Source organism: Lepus europaeus, chromosome 11 (assembly GCF_033115175.1).
Source record: "Lepus europaeus isolate LE1 chromosome 11, mLepTim1.pri, whole genome shotgun sequence".
NCBI classification, from domain to species: domain Eukaryota; kingdom Metazoa; phylum Chordata; class Mammalia; order Lagomorpha; family Leporidae; genus Lepus; species Lepus europaeus.
Genome location: NC_084837.1, coordinates 52812200 through 52833041, shown reverse-complemented (window position 1 = coordinate 52833041; position 20842 = coordinate 52812200). Strand labels below are relative to the sequence as shown.

The window sequence follows — 20842 nt, the reverse complement described above, 5'->3', positions numbered from 1 at the left end:
CTAGGGAAAATTACGGGACTGTTCTTACCCGCCAATTGCTGTACAGTCTCTTCACCCGCCGATAATAAGCGTCTTTGTCCAGAGTTACAGCCATAGCCCCGGACACCGCTTCTCCTCGGGTTTCGAGAATCACGCGAGGTCCCGGCTCCGCCAACCGCTCTCGGCCCCGGAATCCCGCACTCTCCCAATGACCCGGAAGTATCGACCTCAAAGATGCCCTTTCCGCTTCCGGGTCCTGAGAGTGTTTGTTTTATTGTTTTGTTTTTTTAAATTCTCTCTCCAGAAAGTCGGGATAGGAGGAGAGAAAGAAAAAGACTGGGAAAAATCACCAAAATGTGCAAGGCGAAAGGAGTCGATTTTCGCGGGGTTTCTGGTCAACTTCGCCAGAGCGCACGCCGTGGACGTCATCACGTGACGCTTTGCCCCCGCCCTTACTCTCACCCCGCCGCGAGCTCCCGGAGCGCCGACTTGGTGGAAGCCGCAGCCGCCCGGCGAGGCAGGAGCGGCGCGAGGTCTGACGTGCGCGCCCCGCCTCGCAGGGCCGTGACGGCCCCACCCCGTCGGCAAAGGCGGGGGAAGCGGAAAGAGCGGGATCTAGCGTGAGATAGGAGTGGGAAGACGACGGTGCCACCGGGTACGCGCCTCTGCCAGAAATGGTGAGGAAATAAGCACTGCTTTAGGGCAGGGAAGCTCCTCGGGGCTAGGACGCTAGGTCCAGTGCTCCTCCGAGAGGGCTGAGGCGCCCAGCCTCGCGACAGATTACAACGCGTGCGAGGAGGGAGCACTTGGCCATAGAAAGGAAAATAAAGTGCCCAGGTTTATCTGAGCGGTGGGATCATAGAAAGGTGGGAGGTTAACAGATGGCTTGAGGGCTCCACAAACCTTCATGGTTTTTTTCTTACAACCCCGAGCCCACGTCGTGGGAGCATCGTTTCAGTTAGTGCCCCTCACTGCGGCTCAGGAGAAGCGGCCCCATTCCACAGCTTCCCCCAAAGCACCACTATTTCAGTTCAGTAGGAAGAGAATGTACTAGATTCTTGACAGATTCTTGGTTCTCCTTTTCCTAAGAACGAACTCGGAAGTTTGAAACATTTTACCTTTCACCTTAAATCATTCCCTTGTGTTTAGCAAGCTGGGCATTTGCATTTATATATGGCATGAAATGTTCGGTCCAAGGTAATTTAGTATGAACAGTGCTAACTTCAGGGAAGTGGTGTTGAAGTTACCCACCATGAACATCATCTCTCAAAGTCAGTACTCATCCTGAGCAAATATAGAACAAGGGAAGAGTGGAAAAGGATTAACTTAAATTTATTAATGCCAAGGGGAAGGAAGTAACAGTTCCTGACCCTCCAGCTGTATCCACAGTTCGGCCAGGAACAGGCTCTGCCAGAGGCGAGGGCCAGCGCTACATAGTCTGTGGTTAATGGAGGTGTCTAGGGAGGGGTGAGCGCACCAGCAGCTCTAGTCTCCTTTCCTTCCCCAGCAACGAGGAAGTGGTCATGTATTATTTTAGGAGTTCCCCTGCCCACCCAATCCTCTCAAAATTGGGAGCAATCAGGTACAGGTTTTTTTGTTTTGATTTTTTCCCTTTCCACCTCCTGGAGTCCTGGGTTTCCCCACATCTCCCCTGCCCCTCCCATTTCTTCATAGTCCAAGGGCCAGAGTAAATGAAAATACAGCAGCCACCCAAGCAATGGGGACCATGCTGAGGCTTCAGTCATCAGCATCTTCACTGGAGTCTGAATTGGCTGGCATCATAGGGTCATCAATGAGTGAGAAGTCCCTTTCTGAGCTATCATAGCCCTGAGATAAATCATCATCATCTTCCTCATCCTCGTCGTCGTCATCCTCCTCAGGTTGCAGTGGTGGCAACCGCAAGGCAGTACCAGAGGTGGTAGTCGCTGGTGAAGAGGGGTAGCCAGTGGCTCTCAAGCCTGGATGGTGATGGTGGTGATGGTGGGGGTGGGGGTGGTGGTGGTGGTGATGAAGCATGGTGCTGGAGTCTACATGAGGGGATGATGCTGCACCACCCATCACAAATGGCATAAAAGGCAAAGATGCAGAAGTGGCACTGCTGTGACCCAGAGATGACACAGACTGTAGGCCACCACTGCTGTGTTGGAAGGTGTTATGCAGAGATAAGGACCCAGTGCCTCCTCCCTGCATCAGGGCCATCATCTTAGAAAGGTCTGGTCGTGTCCTGCGGGCCCGCTTCTTGCTGCTCTCTGGTGCAATAGGCCCTGGCAAAACCCGGTTGAACACAGTTTCAGCATGGTGACCCTGAGAGAAAAAAAACAGAAGACAGTAAAAAGAAAGAAGGGGCGGGAGAGGGAGGAGAAGGAAAAGATGCCAGCGGAGTCCTAGCTCACAAATTTTTTTCACTGAATCTATCATAAACGAGGTAAAACAAGTATTATGGCACTAGGCTTGTCTAGTGGTAATGGGGAAGAGGAAATGCTGGACATAGCTGGTGGAAACTGTGATACTGAAGCTAAGATTAAGGATTTGATACTGATATGTGAACCAGAGATTATTGCTCCCCCCCCCCCCCCCGGGACTATATTATACCTTTACTCCAGCCAACCATTTCAAATGTGCTTACTTTTGTTAATAAGGGGTATAGGTAAGGCAGTGAATGAGTCAGCACATGCACACTTAAGTGTCTATTGAAGCAGGTTACTCTCATGGTCTTAATACATGAAGTACAGCATGACTATATTGACATTTACAATACTACTCTCTAGTATTACACCTCAGAGGATAAATTCAAGACAGTCAGAAGGAGACTTCTAGATACCTAGAACACTAAAATAATAGGTAGCTCCTCATCATATTCATATATCTGCTGAATTTCAAATGGCTTCTTCTGGATGGTTCTGTCTGCAGATACTGATTAAGTTCATTGAAGTTGGAAATTATTACTTTTTGTGTCTCTGCTTTGTTACTTGCCTGAGCACAACATGGGGTTAACTGGGATTAAATGCATATAGCAATTGGTACTTGAGTCTCTGCACTGTTTCCCAAGCTAAGCCTAACATCTAATAAGGGAGCATACCTTTATAAAACAAACATCATAATATTAGTTTCTATGGATTTTTAAAATAAACTGTAATAACACTTGAACTCCTACAGGTCTTGGTAATAACAATGCTAGATTCACTGTCAATTCTGCACTAAGAATTCTGTACTAGTCAAGTCATATTATGTGCTGTGACTTGCTGTGATTTAGCCTTTCTTAAGGCTGTCAACTGACCTTGTAAGGGAGTTGCAAAAATACTTGGGATAAAAATAGGCAATACTGGAGGAAAAATCCTTTTTATAGATTGTTCTATAAAGTTAAGACAAAGATGGCATCAGTCTTCCAGCCCCCAGCCTTTCCCATATCAAACATTATACTTATTATACTCTTGGTCTCATGATGGCTAAAAGTGAAAATTGAAACATCCTACCACAGTAATATTTTTACCTATATAAAAATGATAAACTAAAAAATCTATTATGTGCTGATGGTTAAATCAAGTACAAAGATACATCTTCATCTAAATAACTGCCAGCAAACCAAGGCATGATCTATATACATGCATTAAAAATGCAACTGCTCGGCTGGTGCCGTGGCTTAACAGGCTAATCTTCTGTCTTGCGGCACCGGCACACCGGGTTCTAGTCCCGGTTGGGGCGCTGGATTCTATCCCGGTTGCCCCTCTTCCAGGCCAGCTCTCTGCTATGGCCCGGGAAAGCAGTGGAGGATGGTCCAGGTCCTTGGGCCCTGAACCCGCATGGGAGACCAGGAGAAGCACCTGGCTCCTGGCTTTGGATCAGCAGAATGCGCCGGCCGCAGCAGCCATTGGAGGGTGAACCAACGGCAAAAAGGAAGACCTTTCTCTCTGTCCCTCACTATCCACTCTGCCTGTCAAAAAAAAAAAAAAAGCAACTGCTGCACAGAGTAAGGTCATTTTAGCCAAAAGAAAAGTATGCAGTAATTTTTAATGGAAAGAAAAAGAAACTATGGATTCTTACTACACCAAGTGGTCTATAACCATGATAAAAGCATAACTAAACCTGGGAATTCTGAATGACCCAATGACCAAAATTCTCATTATGATTATAAAACATGGTTTCCTGTGCTTTTTCCATTACTGATGTTTTAGTGGCTTCTAATGTTGTATATTGGGAGACCCCATGTCACTTCTGAAATATATCAAACTATTATGGAAAATTCATATTATCTTTTAATCTACTTCTCCATCCACTTTGTGAAGCCCCTTCAGAATGTTGAAACTTTCAAGAGATTACCTACTCTAGCTTTGTAATACTACAGATACCATTGGACAGAATGGTAATGCCCATCTCACCTTTTTGCCATTCCTAGAGTTAGCTGTCTGTATTGGTTCCATTCCCAAACAGTTCAAGTCAGCTTTATTATTTTTTTTACATCTCTGCCACTTCTGTTTTCTGCGATCTTCCATATACTGGAATAGAAAACAATGGATTATTCCAGAGGAACTAAAATATTCTCTGAAGTAACTATCAAAGTTTTAGTGTCTTTTGGTTGACAATAAATGTTTTATTACACAGATAAAGGATTGATCCTAGTGGAAAAGTGCCATTAAATGAATCTCTCCCCCTCCCCCAAATTAGGTGGTTCATATAATAGTTTAATAGTAAATATTTGGCTAGCATTTAGTTTAATAAGTGCTTTAACATCCTTTCACTTTAATCCTCATAACTATTTTGTGAGGTAGACTGGGTATTATTAGTCTTATCTTGCAGATACAAAAACAATGATATAATATGGCATGCTTTCCCTTTAACACACAGCTTCAATACCAAGGGAATTACTGTAAATCTTGCTGGATGGAACTGCCACTCACCGCTAGAAATCGGGGATCAACAGCAAACTCTGGATGACCCTGTAACCACATCTCCAGTTCAGCCCGGCGAGGGGCATCCTCACCCACCAGCAAAGTACCATCCACCTTATTGATGACAGGGATCCGGGTCTCCAGGTCCACATCAAGGTGATTAGGCTCTTCCATGCACTCCACCTCCAGCTGCAAACCCAGAATCCACCCCCATGAGCACATACTCTTCTTTGGGGCAGGGAAAGAAGGGGAACAGAGCCAATGGCAGTCATGATGTAATTCTAATATCTAGTCCCTTAATCCCAATTGCCTTCAGCAATTACTGGGAATGTTAACACCTTATCTAGTCATCATGTTATTAAAGATTATCACTTACCTCTACTAACTTCTTTCTGTTCCCCTTCTTCTTATGAAAGAGTGGATGTCCATCTCCTATTACTCCATTAGCCATCAATTTGTGCTTCTGGAATGTTAACTTTAATCCTTCCTCCTAGGAAGACAACCCACCCACCCAAGACATCATATGGCACAAGCTTTTAAAAGTAAAGATTAAGCTTTGGGGGATTTGGACTAAGGGTCATTCTCTGGCTCAATGATGGTGAGAAGGCAGGCCATCTGATTAAAGGGGAGGAATGAGACATACACACCTCTTACACACTTACACACCTCTTCCTTACCAAAGACCTCATTTTTGGTCCTAGTGCCCCTCAGGTAGATTGACGAGAAGTATAGTTTACTTCAATAACACCCAGTGCAGGGTAAAACTCCCATCCTGGTGTCTCAGTATTAGCATGGCAACTCATCACAGGGGCAAAATTCTGCTGTGCTTTTCACATACTATTTTAAGAAACTATAAGGTTGGCTAGGAAGGGGATCAAGAAAGAATAAACATTTCTATCTATAAAACACTTAAAAATCAACACTAATTTCACAAAGAATAATTCAAAAATTAATTTTAATAAGGCTCAATACTTCAGATATATCATTTTTTTTTTCTTTTTCTTTTTTTTTTCTTTTTGACAGGCAGAGTGGACAGTGAGAGAGAGACAGAGAGAAAGGTCTTCCTTTTGCCGTTGGTTCACCCTCCAATGGCCGCCGCGGTAGCGCGCTGCGGCCGGCGCACCGCGCTGTTCTGATGGCAGGAGCCAGGTGCTTATCCTGGTCTCCCATGGGGTGCAGAGCCCAAACACTTGGGCCATCCTCCACTGCACTCCCTGGCCACAGCAGAGAGCTGGCCTGGAAGAGGGGCAACCGGGACAGGATCGGTGCCCCGACCGGGACTAGAACCCGGTGTGCCGGCGCCGCAAGGCGGAGGATTAGCCTGTTGAGCCACGGCGCCGGCCTCAGATATCATTTTATCAGCTTTCTCATAATTTGATTTCATTTTTAAAAATCGGGTTCAGGGGGCACAGCGGGTAAAGACACTGCCTGCAAGGCTTGCATTCCATATGGGCACTGATTTGAGACTTGGCTGCTCCATTTCCCATCCAGCTCCCTGCTAATGGTCTGGGAAAAGCAGCAGAAGATGGCTTGTGTGCTTGGGCCTTTGCTGTCTATGTGGGAGACCTGGAAGAAGCTTCTGGCTTTAGTCAGGCTGTTGCTGCCATCTGAGGAGTAAACTAGCAGATGGAAGAGCTCTCTAACTCTGACTTTCAAACCAATAAATAAATCTTAAAAAAAAAAAAAATCAAATTCAGAGGCTGGCATTGTGGCACAACAGGTCGAGCACTATTTGCAATGCTGTAATCCCATATCATAGTGCCAAATTGAGACCCAGCTGCTCTGTTTCTGATCCAACTCCCTGCCAGTGCATCTGGAAAAACAGTGGATGATGCTCCAAGCACTTAGGCCTGTGCCACCCACATGTGAGACCAGGATGGAGTTCCAGGTTCCTGGTTTTAGCCTAGCCCAGATTTGGCTGATATGTGGTTGTTTGGGGAGTAAGCTAGTGGACTAAAGATCTCTGTCTCACTCTGCCTTTCAAATAAATATTTTTTTTCAAAAAAAAAAAAAAAAACAAAACTAGGCTTAGATATAGAAATGAACCAACAAGAGTCTTGTATCAATTAAATTTCCTTCAAAAATATGGTTTCTTTTCATCTAGTCCTCAGAAGATCCATCCCCTTACTTCAGTGACTTCCTAAATGGATCTCTGTGAGCTCTCATTGCTTTCCTCCTCTCATTTCTAAAGTTAGATAATCAAATGAATTTATATCCCTTTAGTGAAACTCATTAACAGAACAATAGCCCCCTTTCCCACTTTCCAGTAGTGAGCTTACATCTTTGATCTGAACCGTAAACTCCTTCTCATCCATGCCTCGGCGAAGTTTGGTGAACTGGGCTGCTGCTGTGGTTACTGCAGATGCTTCCTCCTCAGCCATGGAAGCTGCACTGCTGCTCCGTGGTGTGGGGACTGGAGAATCACCATATTCTCCAGGGGTCAATGAGGGACTCTCTAGCAAGTGGTTGGCTGGCCCCAAAATTCCTCCTGTGATCATTTCCTGGTTCCTGCGGCTAGAAGGCCACTTCCCTGAGAGTACAGCCTGGCAGATGAGGTCAATACGGTTTATCAGGACACGATCCTGGGAGGTGAAAAAGAGATACCACTGAAGGGTCTGAATATTGGCTACATGATCCTCTGACACACAACACTGTTGTCATTACCAGGATGGGTAATGACAAGAAAGAAGCAAGCCAACTGCAAAGTTTCACACAAAAACTTCCAGAACTAAACATAAAAATAAACCAAAACCATCTTCCTTATTCCCTTTATATAATGTTCTACTGTGTTTCCGGATTCTGCATGTTCAGCAATGAGGCTGTTATTACCTTGGGCCACTCAGAAGCTCTTTGTCTTTCCTGCAGCAGCAAAAGCTCAGGGGTCATTTGTTCGCCATCTTCATTTGGGAATCCATCTTGGGACATAGTTAGAGACAGGAGACTCTCTTCATCATAGAGCTTTGAGCGGGAATGGTCTGTAGCTAGAGATCACATGGAGTGTATGAGCAAAGATAGGAGAGTAATGTTATATGCAAGTGGTATTATATGGGCTTTGAATAAAGGCCCAAAGACAAACAGATCTCTTTTGACATGTTATCAAATCAAAACCCAAATCTCTTTCAAGAGGTTGCCTTTAGAAAAGGGAAAGAGCAGAAGGGAAAACAGGGAAGAGGGCCAACAGCCTGTCACATGCACTCACTTAGCTTCTCTTCCTTCTCGTCCTCACTCTCATCAGTGCTGGAGCTGGAGCTGGATGAGGATGAGGAAGAAGAGGATGATGGTGACAGCTTGCTCAAGTCCAGCTCAGAGTCTGAATCATCCTCATCCTCCAGTTTGACTGGCGGAATATTCCGGGAAACCAGAGGGGTAGTATCAGAGGGGGCCACTCGCACCTCATAGTCTTGTGGGGTTGGTCGGCTCCTGGCCACCACCTCATGTTCTAGCTTTAAAGTCAGACTCTCCAGACTGGGGACCTGGGCAGCTGTCTCCTCGGGTGACTTTTCGACAGGAGCATCTGGGCGCAGGGGCAACGGTGAGGCAGTGCGCGAGGTATACTGCTGGTGTAGCAGTGGAGTAGAGCAGCGTGACAGGGATGGAGCTGGTGCTCCTGCCTGATGGTTCTGCATGTAATTCATACGGGCAGCCAGAAAAGAGAAGTCTGGGTCCTGCATGATGTTGCAGTCTGTTTGGCTCACCCCATGGCGGGCTGCCCCTCGTAGTAGCTCCCCATCATGCCGAACAGGCTCCCACCATTTGGGCAATTCAGGACCTGGGGGCTGACACAATGCCAGCCGATCTTCCAAAAGAGGGTGACACAGAACTTGTTCCCTTAAGCGTCGAAGCAATTCAATACGGTAAAGAGTCCGTGAGGCCCTCTCCTCAGTGATGGGCTCAATGAACAGATTAGGGTCTGGGGGTTCTGCAAGAGACAGGGATGGAAAGAGAAATTAACTAAGAGTTGACACATCAACAATCATCCCCATTCACCCTACACTCTCCAACCTTGCTTACCATCTCCAGCTGCTGGGGGCAGGCGGCACACTTGGCGGCACATGGCCACAAAGCCATGGAAATACTTGGTAAGGCTTTCGTCTGTTTTTTTGTCTAGTCGGGCAAAAGTGCGGAAGCGATCCCAATGGAACTGCATGGTGTCAGGGTCATATTCCACACCAAAGGTAGACACTACTCGATAGAAATCTGTTTGTTCACGCCTTGTCCATCTACAAAGAGGGGTAAGGCAACCGTGATCAGGAGAACATAGGAAAACTGGCCACTTCCTAGTGTGATTCAAATATTAGTTGGGGGAGGGGTGGAGAAGAGAAAGTCTAGAAGGAGCAGTGAGGTCATATTAACACATAAGAATCACCAAGCTAAGAGGGGAGTGGGTGGGAATGAGGCAGGCAAGTAACTAGTGAGACTGTCTATACAGTCCTGGGGTTTATGATTATTACACAAAAGTTAGGTCTTAAGTTCTACAGGTGTTAACAGTTTAAGGCAGAAAAGGTGATCCCTCGGTAGGGTATTCCAAATAAACCCTTCCTAAGATGGTTCTTAGTATAGGGCTCACATAGCACAGCCCAAATACCCAGCCATATTTTACCGTTGTTGTTTCTCACGTCGTGCAATTTCTTTTAGCTTGAAGGCTGCTTCACAACGCCGCCGTCGCCGATCCCCACGTTCTGCAGCCTCTATCTTCATCTGTTCTCTCTTGTAGCTGCGCTGATAGGCTGTTACGAGGCGCCGAAGCCTAGCTGTTAGGGCAGAGCCTGGAGGCCAGAATAGATGGCCTGGCTGTTGGGTCACCTGGGCTGTGAGAAACAAACTAGAATGAACAGGAAGCACAGAAAAGGTAGTAGAGATAATACTGGTATTTCAACCCACCCAAAGGCACAGCTCTTAGGAATCCCAGGATAAAACAAGTCAGTCAACAATTCCCCAACCCCACCACCCCACGCAAAATTGTACTAGTTGACCTAGAGGTTTACCTTCATCTCCATCAATCACTGAGATCTCCTCATCCATCATCATCAAGGGATCACCCTAGAGAAGGAGATCCACCCCAGAGGATGGAGGGGGGAGTGAAAGGGGGGGAAGTTGGCACTCTGAAATCACTTTCTTGTGTGTGTCCTTCTATGACACCAAGGGTCAAAAAAATGTCTAATGAAAGGAACCCTCACAGAAATTTGGAAGCAACTAACTAAAAGAAGAACGTAGAACCAGAAAGATCAGTTCTTATTAATGACTCAAAGATGAGATTCAGAAATTTGTCAAATAATATCCTTCAAAACCAAACTAGGGTCCCACCTCAACCATAAAGCCATCCCTGATCTCCCCCAGTTGGCCTTATAATCCTCTCTATGAATACTTTATATTCTCAAATGGTTTTTCCTTTATAGTTTATATGATAAGTTAATATACTTCAAGATTCAGAGAATGGGAGAAAACTTAACTATTTAGTAATGGAGAAAAGCTAGACTCAAATGAGAATTCCTTACCTCATCATCTTGGTCCTTCGGTGGACCCTGGAGTGGTTTATATTCAGGATCCTCACAATCCTTATCAAAGTCAACCCTAAAATTATCCAGAGGCATAAGCAAATGTTAATAATATATCTTTTATCACTAAGAGGGACCTAGGATGAAGACCTGGCCAAACATACAATCCAGCATGGAATAGTCTTTAATTTCATGATTGTAGGAATAGCAGGGCGGGTGCTAAGCTTTGGGCCAATTAGGTACAGCATCTAACAAAACAAGAAATTACAAGAAACCAACAAAGTGACACTCATAATTGCTTGTATTTGAAATCAAACACTTTAATCAGAATACTTCCTCTCTATAGCTCTTTTTATTGTTTAACCCATTCTCTCCCTCTTTCTCAACTATTTACTCTTTACTATATTTGAATGGTCCATGTTTTGTTTTTGTTTTTGTTTTTGTTTTTACTACCATGTTCCACTGAGCAGTAGGGTGATTTGCAATGAAAAATGACCCAATTTCCTTTGAGGGTCCTACAGCAAATTGAAATTGTGATCAACAATATGAGAAATTTCTAAATTGTGTAGGCATGGGTAGGTATTCATTAACTAAGCCAACTATCACATGCCCCTCAGGTCTTCACGTGAGAAGTTTTGTTAAACTCACTGGCACCCAAACCAGGGCAATACTGCCCTACCTGGTGGCTCAGTATTAGCATGGCAACTCATCATTGGGGCATGCATCCAAGAGGAATAAATATGTTTATGTGTCAGGCAGCACTGGAAAATGATAAACCAGGGCAGAAATTGCCTGAGGCTATACCACATAAGCAACATGTGAGAGCTGCCTGACTCCTGTCTTTCAAGAGAATCAGCTATTATTTCAGCTTCTGTGGCTGTGCAGAAGAATGTTATATAGTGACTCAATGAGTCACTTGGGTATAACATTAATTTTCACCCTTAGTTGCATCTTAGGGTGTCATGTGCTTTAGGCTAATTTATCAAGTCATATCTGCTGGTCCACTCTGTTAAAGTTTGAATAGAGCCACCATTAAGAATCCCAGTGGGTTCAGACAGGGTGGTTATGTTATCTCTTAGGTCAAGCTTCATAGAGTGAGCTCAAAGTTTTAAGAGATCTAAACACCAATGCTTACCCTTCTACTATGTCAGAGAAATTATCCAGCACTCGATGTTCTGCTGCAATGGCTTTATCATCTGGCCGGCCAGCCTTTTCTAGGAAGCATAAGGCTGGATCTGCCCTCATAGTATTGTATTTCTCATAGCCTAGAAGAAAAAGAACCAAAAGCAGAAGGAAATCATATTCATTTTGCCTGTATGCTTATGTAGATGCTGGAATAATTGGAATATGTGTGTTACTTTGCTCATAATCCAAAATACAGGTAAAATGTTAATGGGGGTAGCTGTTGGGTTGTATTATTATAATTGACATTTTATAGCAATGTAGAATCATGAAGACTTTAAATTAGTGACTGCTGGTATGAATTTAATCAAAGAGGGGCACACATCTGGCACACTAGTTAATATGTTGCTTGGAAAGCCCTTATTCTATATCAGAGTTCCTTGTTACAAGTCCCAGCTCTACTTCCAATTCCAGCTTCCTGCTAAGGAGTACCCTGGGAGGTAGCAGGTGATGGCTTAACTACTTGGGTCTCTGCCACCCATGTGGAAGACCTGGATTGAGTTCCAGGCTCATGGCTTTGGCCTGGCCTAGTTCCAGCTATTGTGGGCAGTAGGGGAATTAACCAGCAGATGCAAAATCTTTCTCTCTGCCTTTCAAATAAATAAAAATACATAAACTAAAGGAATTTGAAAGGGTATTTAGTCAAAGAATTTTTATATTATGGTGATAGATTTACATAACCACACAACTGGTAATCTTTCTATCATCATTAATATACAGAAGGATAAATAAAGCTAAACAATTTAATGATAGGTCAACATTCTCAAGTGAAGAATAAGAAACTTAGGTTTTTATATAAATATGTATTCAGTGACTATTTGATGAACACACTCAAGGATAACTAGACTCTACCTGTGCTTCATAAGTAAATCTCAGACTACAAATGCTCATAGTTTTTCTTATCTCATTAAACTCCTCACAAATATGTAGATTAAGTGTCATTACTTTTATTTAACAGAAAACTATTTTTAGAAAAAGAGAAGGTTTCCAATTCATGAACTCACTGTGCTGGAAATTAGCACTCAATGCTTTTAGTGCCTGCGATTTGTTAGTAGACAAAACTGTTAGTAGACAAAACTGAGTATATCGTGATCTTATACTCTATTTTTGTTTTAACTCAAAAACTGCTGCTCACACCTACATTAGACCGAATGTTGAACATTTAGACAACTGGGCCACTTAGATAAGTAGAACACTTTTCAACAAGCTACAGGAAAGTCATACAAATTAAGTCTGGTCATTACTAACATTACCTCCCCTAATTTGTGGAACCTCAACAAAGACATCACAACATACAGTGGGGTATCATACTGTTGATCGTGATTATAGAACTGATGGGAGGCTCCCTGCCTTAACTATCCATCTGGCCTTTCTTGAACATTTATTTATAGCAACTAACTGCTCTGCTCTGGATATTTATGAACTCAATCATAAATAGTTTCCTATTCAAACATAATTTATAGAACATAAGTCAGAGGACTCATCGTTCGTGAGTTTTTTGCTAAATGTTTCATCTGTGGACATAAATCTTAAATAGGAAAGAAATTAGACTAGAGGAAGGTACCTACCATGCTTAAAGACGCCAATGAGGAGAGATTTATCAGCCTCACTGTCCCACCATGTTGTTGGAACTTCCAGCTGATCCACTACTGGGAACCATATGTCAATCTCACTAAAGATACAGGAGGGCAGAGTCAGCAAAGCAATGCAGGAAATTAAAGTGATAATTCTCAGAAAGATTAATATAGCTATTTTCCTTAATCTATTAATTCAAATGATCATTATTTCCTACCACTAGAGTCAAATATAGGATTAAAGACCTGATGTATATAGAGATTTAGACTAACAGGTATCCCAAGGAAAATACAGAATGAAATAAGCAAATCAAATTTCCTGGAATTAGGCAGAACATAAAGAAAAATACAGAAAAACTATACCTGGCAATGGCACCTCCTAACACCTTCTCTGCTTGGTCTCCAATCACCTCTTGCCTCAGGTAGTATAGCATTCGTACCCGCAACAGTACCCTAGGAGAAAGGAAGGAGAAAGAGTTAGCTAATTATCAGTGCACAAAGTCTGAGCTGGGAAATTTCTTCACTAAATTCAGTTCTTACTTGTTACACTGATGTTTCAAGTGCTTCTTGTAACTCTCATCTTGGAACAAAGTGTCAGGATTATACTTCCGGATCCAGTCTGCCTTATGGATATCAAAAGTACTTTGTGACTTTACTTTTTTCCCCTTGCGTCCACGAGGCACAGGGATAGATAGACCTGGGAAAGGGGAGACATCAAAGACTTGGATTGAGAAAAACCCTTGGATCTGAAAAGGGACTAGATAACCGACAAAAAGATGAAAAGTAAAGAGTTGGTAATTACCTGAATGATTTTGCAATTCTTTGGTTTTGCCATTCTCAGCGGGGCTAATCAAGTCCCAAATGAAGCCTTTGATATTTTCATCCCCACGGTAGTGTAGAAGACAGTAGACAAGGATGGCCCGGCAAATTGTCTCCACATCTCGTTCGGTCATACGTCGCTTAAAGCGTCCATGAGACAAAATATCTCGCCACCGTCCCCAACTAAACAACATAAAATAAAACTATATTAATATTTTGTTGGAAATGCTAATTCAGCAATGTTCCCCTACCTGCAAGAATTACATCTTCCAAAAGGTAAGAGATTAAAAGATCTTGAACAACACAGTAAAGGAATAACAGGAGTAAACTTCCTCCACAGCAAAAATCTGATTGTCCCCTCTTTGGTCATAGCCTCCAATTTGAAAGACAAGCAGGGTGTCAGGACGGAGATATGGCACCTCTCATGGTAAGCTGAGTTCGTACCCATATACCAGCAGGTGTTTTTCCACCCGAAAGCAGTCAGTGCGCCCATAGGCATGATGTCGGTCATGTCTTCGGGAGCGTGGCCGCTCATCATCCTCACTTTCCAAATCAGAGAACTCTACCAGGTCGTCATCTTTCAGTGTGCTAAAGTGGCGGGTCTGTTTTCGTACTCTAGGTGTGTCAATCACCAAGTTGTTCTGTGCAGAGAGAAGAAACTCTCTTCATTATATGCTCATAAGAAAAGAATTAAAGACAATTAAGGTTTAAAATAGCCTGGGATGTAACATATGCAGATATCCAAAGAGATATTTCAAGGACATGTAAAATAATCTTCAGGAAGCAAAAGTAAGTGGTAGATTTCTAAGTACTTTTCTGAGGCCTCCTGGGTTAGAATGTTTCCAGACCAGCCCTTCTGTATAATATGCCATCTAAACAACAAAGCAACAAAGAATCAGAAAAACTATAAAGACTCCAGAAAGTTTTGTGTCTTCTGAGGTATTTCTTCCATAAAGGAAGACTTAAGCTCACCTTGCTATTCAGCAGATCCATGTCTAGGTCAGCCTTTTTGGCCCACTTTTGCCAAAAGTTGGGGTCATCCAGAGAAATGTCTGTTCTATTTTCAGAAGCAACAAAGCTTGCCTAGTGAGAAAAAAAAAATGAAAGTTTTATTTATTTGAAAGGCAGGTAGAGAGAGAGAGAAGAAGAAAAAAATATTGCCTATCTGCTGGTTCACTCCCCATACACCCACAACAGCCAGGAGCTCAATCCAGGTCTCCTATATGGGTGGCAGGGAACCAAATACTCAAGCCATAGCAAGCGGCCTCCCAGGGTACACATTAGCAGGAAGCTAGAATCCAGAGCAGAGCGGGGACACAAATCCAGGCAATCTGATATGGGAGGTATCATTGCACCTTGGGACCGGCACTGTGGTATAGCAGGTAAAGCCACTGCCTTCAGTGCTGGCATCCCATATGGGAGCTGGTTCAAGACCTGGCTGCTCCACTTCTGATCCAGCTCTCTGCTATGGCCTGGGAAAGCAGTACAAGATGGCCCAAGTCCTTGGGTCCCTGCATCCATGTGGGAGACCCAGAGGAAACTCCTGGCTTCTGGCTTCAGATTGGAGCAGCTCTGGTCGTTACGGCCTACTGGGGAGTGGACTAATGGATGGAAGAACTCCCCCCCCACCCGCCTCTCCTCTCTCTGTCAAAGAAAGAAAGAAAGAAATCTTTTAAAAAAATCTTTTAAAAAAATAAATTGGCCGGCGCCGTGGCTCAACAGGCTAATCCTCCGCCTTGCGGCGCCGGCACACCGGGTTCTAGTCCCGGTCGGGGCACCGATCCTGTCCCGGTTGCCCCTCTTCCAGGCCAGCTCTCTGCTGTGGCCAGGGAGTGCAGTGGAGGATGGCCCAAGTGCTTGGGCCCTGCACCCCATGGGAGACCAGGAGAAGCACCTGGCTCCTGCCATCGGATCAGCGCGGTGCGCCGGCCGCAGCGCGCTACCGCGGCGGCCATTGGAGGGTGAACCAACGGCAAAAGGAAGACCTTTCTCTCTGTCTCTCTCTCACTGTCCACTCTGCCTGTCAAAAAATAAAAATAAAAAAAATAAATAAATAAATAAATTAACCCCGATAATTATATTTGTAAAATGTATTTTAATCCTACAGATTCCTTTTTCTATCCCTGCTTTACCATTCTCTGGCACAGACAGAACATACCTTGGCAAAAGTAGAACCTTTTCCTTCAGATTCAATGGTGATGGTTGTAGTTCGTCTTAACAAGATCTGGTCAATGTCTTCTTCACAAAACTTGGAGCCCTCATCATCTTCTTCCATTATGGCTGCATATGCTCCTTTTCTTAAGAGATCTTCAATTTCCTTCTTGGAGAATTGTTGGATCTACAAAACCCAACAGAAAGATGAAAAAAGTACATGACAGTATTATCTTTTTTTAAAAAAGTTATTTATTTGAAAGTCAGAGTTACAGAAAGAAGAGAGATAGCCAAAGAGACAGAAGAGATCTTCCAGTTGGTTCACCCCCAGATGGCTGCTGGGCCTGGCAGAAATTCATCCTGGTTTCCCACATGGGTGGCAGGGGTCCAAACACTTGGTCCACCTTCCGCTGTTTTCCCCAGGGCATAGCAGAAAGCTGGATCAGAAGTGGAGCAGCAGGGACACAAATAGGCATCCATATGGGATGCTGGCATAGCAGGCAGTGGCTTTTATCTGCTATACCACAATACAGGCCCCATGCCTTCATATTTGGGCCGTTACATTATAAGAAATAATTGATAAAATTATTTGTAAATAACAAACTTAAAAAAGAATTCAGAATCTGAACAAGGTATTCAGATTCCTGTAAAGAAAAAATTAGCTATTATCTCTATCACTAAGACTCATTATAAATTTATCTATGGACTAAGAAAACTCACTCCAGTAATGTTGCCATCCCGACCACTCATGGATTGAAGTACAGCCTTATCCAATCCCAACTTGAGGCTAGCTTTATCAAACATCTCTCTCTCATAGGAATTACGAGTGATGAGACGGTATACTTTTACAGCTTTGCTCTGCCCAATTCTATGACATCGTGCTTGGGCCTGGTTTAAAAAAAATAAAAAAGTGGAAGACAGGATAAAATTAGAGGGTTAAAAAAATACAAAATACCAATTCAAAATGATTTTACATTTATAAAACAGCTATGTGATCAACTTAAAACCAGAAGTCAATTTCAAGATAAAATTTTTATCCCATCTTGTACATGAGGGCTCAGCAAATTACACAGTCTGCATGGAGATCTGTCTCCATAAATAAAAGTCTACTAGAACAGTCTTACCTATTCATTAAATACTGTCTATGGCTGCTTTTCTGCTATAGAGGTAGAGTCAAGTGGTTGATAGAGTCCATATAGCCCACAAAGATACAGCACTTATTAGCTGGCTATTCATAAAGTTTGCTGACCCCCTAACTTACTGCAACCCCTAACTAAGGAAATAATTCTGTACTCTCTGAAGGAGAGGTCTAAGAGATCCAGGTCTTGTTGAAAACTTCCCAAGTTAGGTAGTTAGCCCCAAAGATAATAATTTCCTTTACCTGGAGGTCATTTTGTGGATTCCAGTCTGAATCAAAAATGATGCATGTATCAGCAGCAGTAAGATTAATACCAAGTCCACCAGCACGGGTGCACAACAAGAAGACAAAGCGGTCTGAGTCAGGCTTGCTGAAGCGGTCAATAGCAGCCTGTCGGAGGTTGCCTCTAACCCTCCCATCAATACGTTCATATAAGTACCTGTATAGGAGGTCACATAAAAACCTTGTAAGTGGCTAAGCAGAGGAACAAATCAAGAAAGCAGGCTCAGATCAATATCCTTAGCTGGCCAAAAACCATGTAGCAGAATTGTAACTAAATGTATTACATACTTCTTTTATTACAACTGGCTAACTCTAAACCCAGGCCCTCCTACTCCTTATAGCTTTATGAGCATACAGTAATCATAAGACTAGAATGACTCTTTTCTCACCTTCTCTGGATTAGATAATCCTCTAGGATATCTAGGCAGCGTACCATCTGGGAGAAGATCAGCACTTTATGGCCACCAGCTTTAAGTTTTGGAAGTAGCTTGTCAATAAGAACCAATTTGCCAGCTGAACGAACCATGGCCTGCAGATGGAAGTCATGAGGTATAATATGACAAGCCTCCCGAAATTCAGTTAGGATTTTTTCTTCTGCACCTGCCAAGAGAAAAATCAAAATTTTATACTGACATTCAGTGGAACATCCTAAGGCTTATCTATTTTGGTGGCTTATTTAAGAGTACAAAGGAAAAAAAGCTATCTGACTGGAGATAAAACTTTCTCCCACATAGAATTTAAGTACCAACGTTTCTAAATCATCTTCAGTTTTGTTATACAAAATATTCCAAGAACAGAAAACCTAAGTTCTCCTTCATGAAATTCTAAGCAGCAAATCCTATGTAATTTTGAAGATTATGTAGGATCAAAAGGATAGAATAAGAGAAAGACATTCCACCTAAGAACCTTTTTTGAAAAGGAGACCTGTTTCTAACTCCCTGTCCCTATCCCCAAATTAGATTGCATCAGTCAATGCATCCATTGTCCCTGAGGAGTATCATTTACAATATAAACACAGGAAACATAGAAGTTCACATATTTTCCAGGAATTTCCTCACCATTGATGAGATATGGGTGGTTGCAGCACTTTCGCAACTCCATCATTGTGTTGAGAAGATTTGGCATGTTGGTGTGACCTGCTCCCTTGGACAAGAAGGAGAAATTCTTCTCCAAAATAGCCCTGTAGTATTTCTTCTGAATGTTAGTCAGCTCTACTTCAATAATAGTTTCCTGTTTGGGTGCCAAGTTTTTTTCAACATCTTCTTTAAGTCTTCTCAGCATCATTGGCTTGAGAATGGCCTGTAGCTTTTGAACCTATGGTTTATTACACAGAGAAAAAGAAATCACATTATGTAGAAATACAGAAACAATAAATATTCTCATATTATGTAGAAATGCTGAATTAATAAAATTAGAGCTTTCTAGAATCTAAGGAATGTAGATTTTGGACAATGCCACAGATAATCAGCAAGGGATTAAAAGAACTTCAGAACAGTCCTTGATGCTTATAGCCACAGATGTCTGCCTTATACAAACTCCATCTTTTTGGCCTGCATTAGTACCTCATTAGACAGATTTCCTACCTGTTCCTCTGTCTTGAGATCCCCAAAGTCCTTGAGGAATTCTGATTCTGAAGGAAACTGTGAAGGTTCCAAGAAATGAAGTAAACTAAACAGTTCCTCCACAGTATTCTGCAGTGGTGTTCCTGTGAGTAACACTTTGTGTTCCTAGAAATAGAGAAAACAGAATGGTAACATTAAAAAACACAGAGGAACTCTAGGCTTTTCCATCAAGTATAAAATCTTTAGCTCTAGTTTATCTATAAAATTATGGGAATGGGCCAGCGCCGTGGCTTAACAGGCTAATCCTCCGCCTTGTGGCGCCGGCACACCGGGTCCTAGTCCCGGTTGCCCCTCTTCCAGGCCAGCTCTCTGCTATGGCCCAGGAAGGCAGTGGAGGATGGCCCAAGTCCTTGGGCCCTGCACCTGCATGGGAGACCAGGAGAAGCACCTGGCTCCTGGCTTCGGATCAGTGTGATGCACCGGCCGCAGTGGCCATTGGAGGGTGAACCAATGGCAAAAAGGAAGACCTTTCTCTCTGTCTCTCTCTCTCACTATCCACTCTGCCTGTCAAAAAAAAAAAAAAAAAAAAAAAAAAAAAAAAAAAAGATGGGAATGGACCAGACTATTTTCTTCTGTTTACTTCCTCCCTCTGATAAACACAAGGCATTGAAGAAACCCTTTGGGATTATTTAACATAATAAAAATAATAACATATTATAAGTAAATGGTAACTCACACTCTGTGTTTACCAATTGCATATGCCTATTCACAATCAACTCCCGGCCTCTACCCTCCCCCACCCCCACCCCCACCCCCACCCCCGATGTCTTAATCTGTGCCTCTCTAGGAAATGCCCCTGTGCTGGATTAAATATGGCTATTAATCTCCTATTGAGGTTCACCCCTTCAATCTAGGTTTGCCTTATAACTTATTCTGACAAAGCAGAGGTATACTGTGTGTTTCAGGGCCTACCTCCAAGGCCTTGCAGCTCCCATTTTTGATCCCTTGGAACACTGCCCTGAGATTACCGTGTAAAGAAGCCTAGTCTGGCCTAACGGGAGATAATTCAGGTGTTCCAGTTAACAAGTAGTATCAATTGCCAGCTAGAAGCATTAATGACTCCAGAAAAGTCAGTCAGAACAGCTTAACTCAGCCCAACATAAGTGGCTAAACTAGAAAATCATGAAAAATACACTTGTTGTTTTAAGCTGGTAAGTTTTGGAGTACTTTGCTACCAGGACTAGGTAACTAATATATGCTGGACTTTCAGGCCAGCATCCCCATAGGCCATACCTACCACTCAAAACCAAGATTCTGATTCTTTTTTCTTCTCTGCTAAATTAGGGTAATTTCCACAAGGAATTACAGTTAATTCCCAGAGTTTTTGTTTAAAAGTCAGTGTGGAGAACCTACCAAGTCCATGTGCTTGAGACTATCAAGCAGCTTGCAATTACGGTTCTTCAGTCGATGGGCCTCATCAATGATGACACAACGCCATTCAATCTCACGGAGCTCAGGACAGTCTGACAAAATCATCTCAAAAGTGGTGATCAGGGCATCAAATTTGTATGCACCCGGGATGAGACGCCCCTAAGCAAGAAGGCGGTAAAGTCAGAAAAGGCCTAAAATGTAACTAAATGAGTGAGGTGGTCTTCTGAATTACTCTTCTATACTGAGGCACATTTAGTAGGAAATAACAAATTGAGAGCACCACCCAACTCCACCACTGCTTATCTTCCTGATTAACAGGGACAAATCACTGAATGTAAGATAC

At 43.2% G+C, this 20842-nt stretch overlaps 2 protein-coding genes and 2 non-coding genes across 9 annotated transcripts in view; all 4 read right to left on the bottom strand.

The window, feature by feature from the left end:
• The window catches only part of SUPT16H (SPT16 homolog, facilitates chromatin remodeling subunit), a 40383-nt gene extending 39977 nt beyond the window's left edge, over positions 1–406 (bottom strand). The window contains exon 1 of the mRNA XM_062205482.1: positions 29–406. Coding sequence (XP_062061466.1) covers positions 29–94 — 66 coding nt within the window. The 5' untranslated portion in view covers positions 95–406. The remainder of the gene's footprint in view (positions 1–28) is intronic.
• An 894-nt stretch (positions 407–1300) lies between these two features.
• CHD8 (chromodomain helicase DNA binding protein 8) overlaps positions 1301–20842 on the bottom strand; it is a 69673-nt gene continuing 50131 nt past the window's right edge. For 3 of the 6 annotated variants that reach the window (XM_062205478.1, XM_062205476.1, XM_062205477.1), the window contains exons 14-38: positions 20482–20658; positions 19090–19233; positions 18565–18820; positions 17896–18106; positions 17468–17663; positions 16807–16974; positions 16094–16273; positions 14908–15018; positions 14380–14576; positions 13919–14118; positions 13657–13837; positions 13480–13569; positions 13111–13214; positions 11496–11625; positions 10361–10436; positions 9851–9905; positions 9466–9673; positions 8877–9085; positions 8065–8784; positions 7695–7846; positions 7145–7447; positions 5242–5355; positions 4875–5054; positions 4356–4472; positions 1301–2283 (exon numbers count right to left, since the gene is read on the bottom strand). In XM_062205478.1, coding sequence (XP_062061462.1) covers positions 1717–2283; positions 4356–4472; positions 4875–5054; positions 5242–5355; positions 7145–7447; positions 7695–7846; positions 8065–8784; positions 8877–9085; positions 9466–9673; positions 9851–9905; positions 10361–10436; positions 11496–11625; positions 13111–13214; positions 13480–13569; positions 13657–13837; positions 13919–14118; positions 14380–14576; positions 14908–15018; positions 16094–16273; positions 16807–16974; positions 17468–17663; positions 17896–18106; positions 18565–18820; positions 19090–19233; positions 20482–20658 — 5046 coding nt within the window. In that variant the 3' untranslated portion in view covers positions 1301–1716. The remainder of the gene's footprint in view (positions 2284–4355; positions 4473–4874; positions 5055–5241; positions 5356–7144; positions 7448–7694; positions 7847–8064; positions 8785–8876; positions 9086–9465; positions 9674–9850; positions 9906–10360; positions 10437–11495; positions 11626–13110; positions 13215–13479; positions 13570–13656; positions 13838–13918; positions 14119–14379; positions 14577–14907; positions 15019–16093; positions 16274–16806; positions 16975–17467; positions 17664–17895; positions 18107–18564; positions 18821–19089; positions 19234–20481; positions 20659–20842) is intronic. The other 3 variants (XM_062205480.1, XM_062205479.1, XM_062205481.1) reach the window with 3 other exon arrangements.
• On the bottom strand, positions 5568–5676 carry LOC133770818 (small nucleolar RNA U6-53/MBII-28). Its single transcript, XR_009867501.1, has one exon. It is a non-coding gene; the product is annotated as a small nucleolar RNA U6-53/MBII-28 (small nucleolar RNA).
• Positions 10969–11078, bottom strand: LOC133770817 (small nucleolar RNA U6-53/MBII-28). The gene has a single exon (XR_009867500.1). It is a non-coding gene; the product is annotated as a small nucleolar RNA U6-53/MBII-28 (small nucleolar RNA).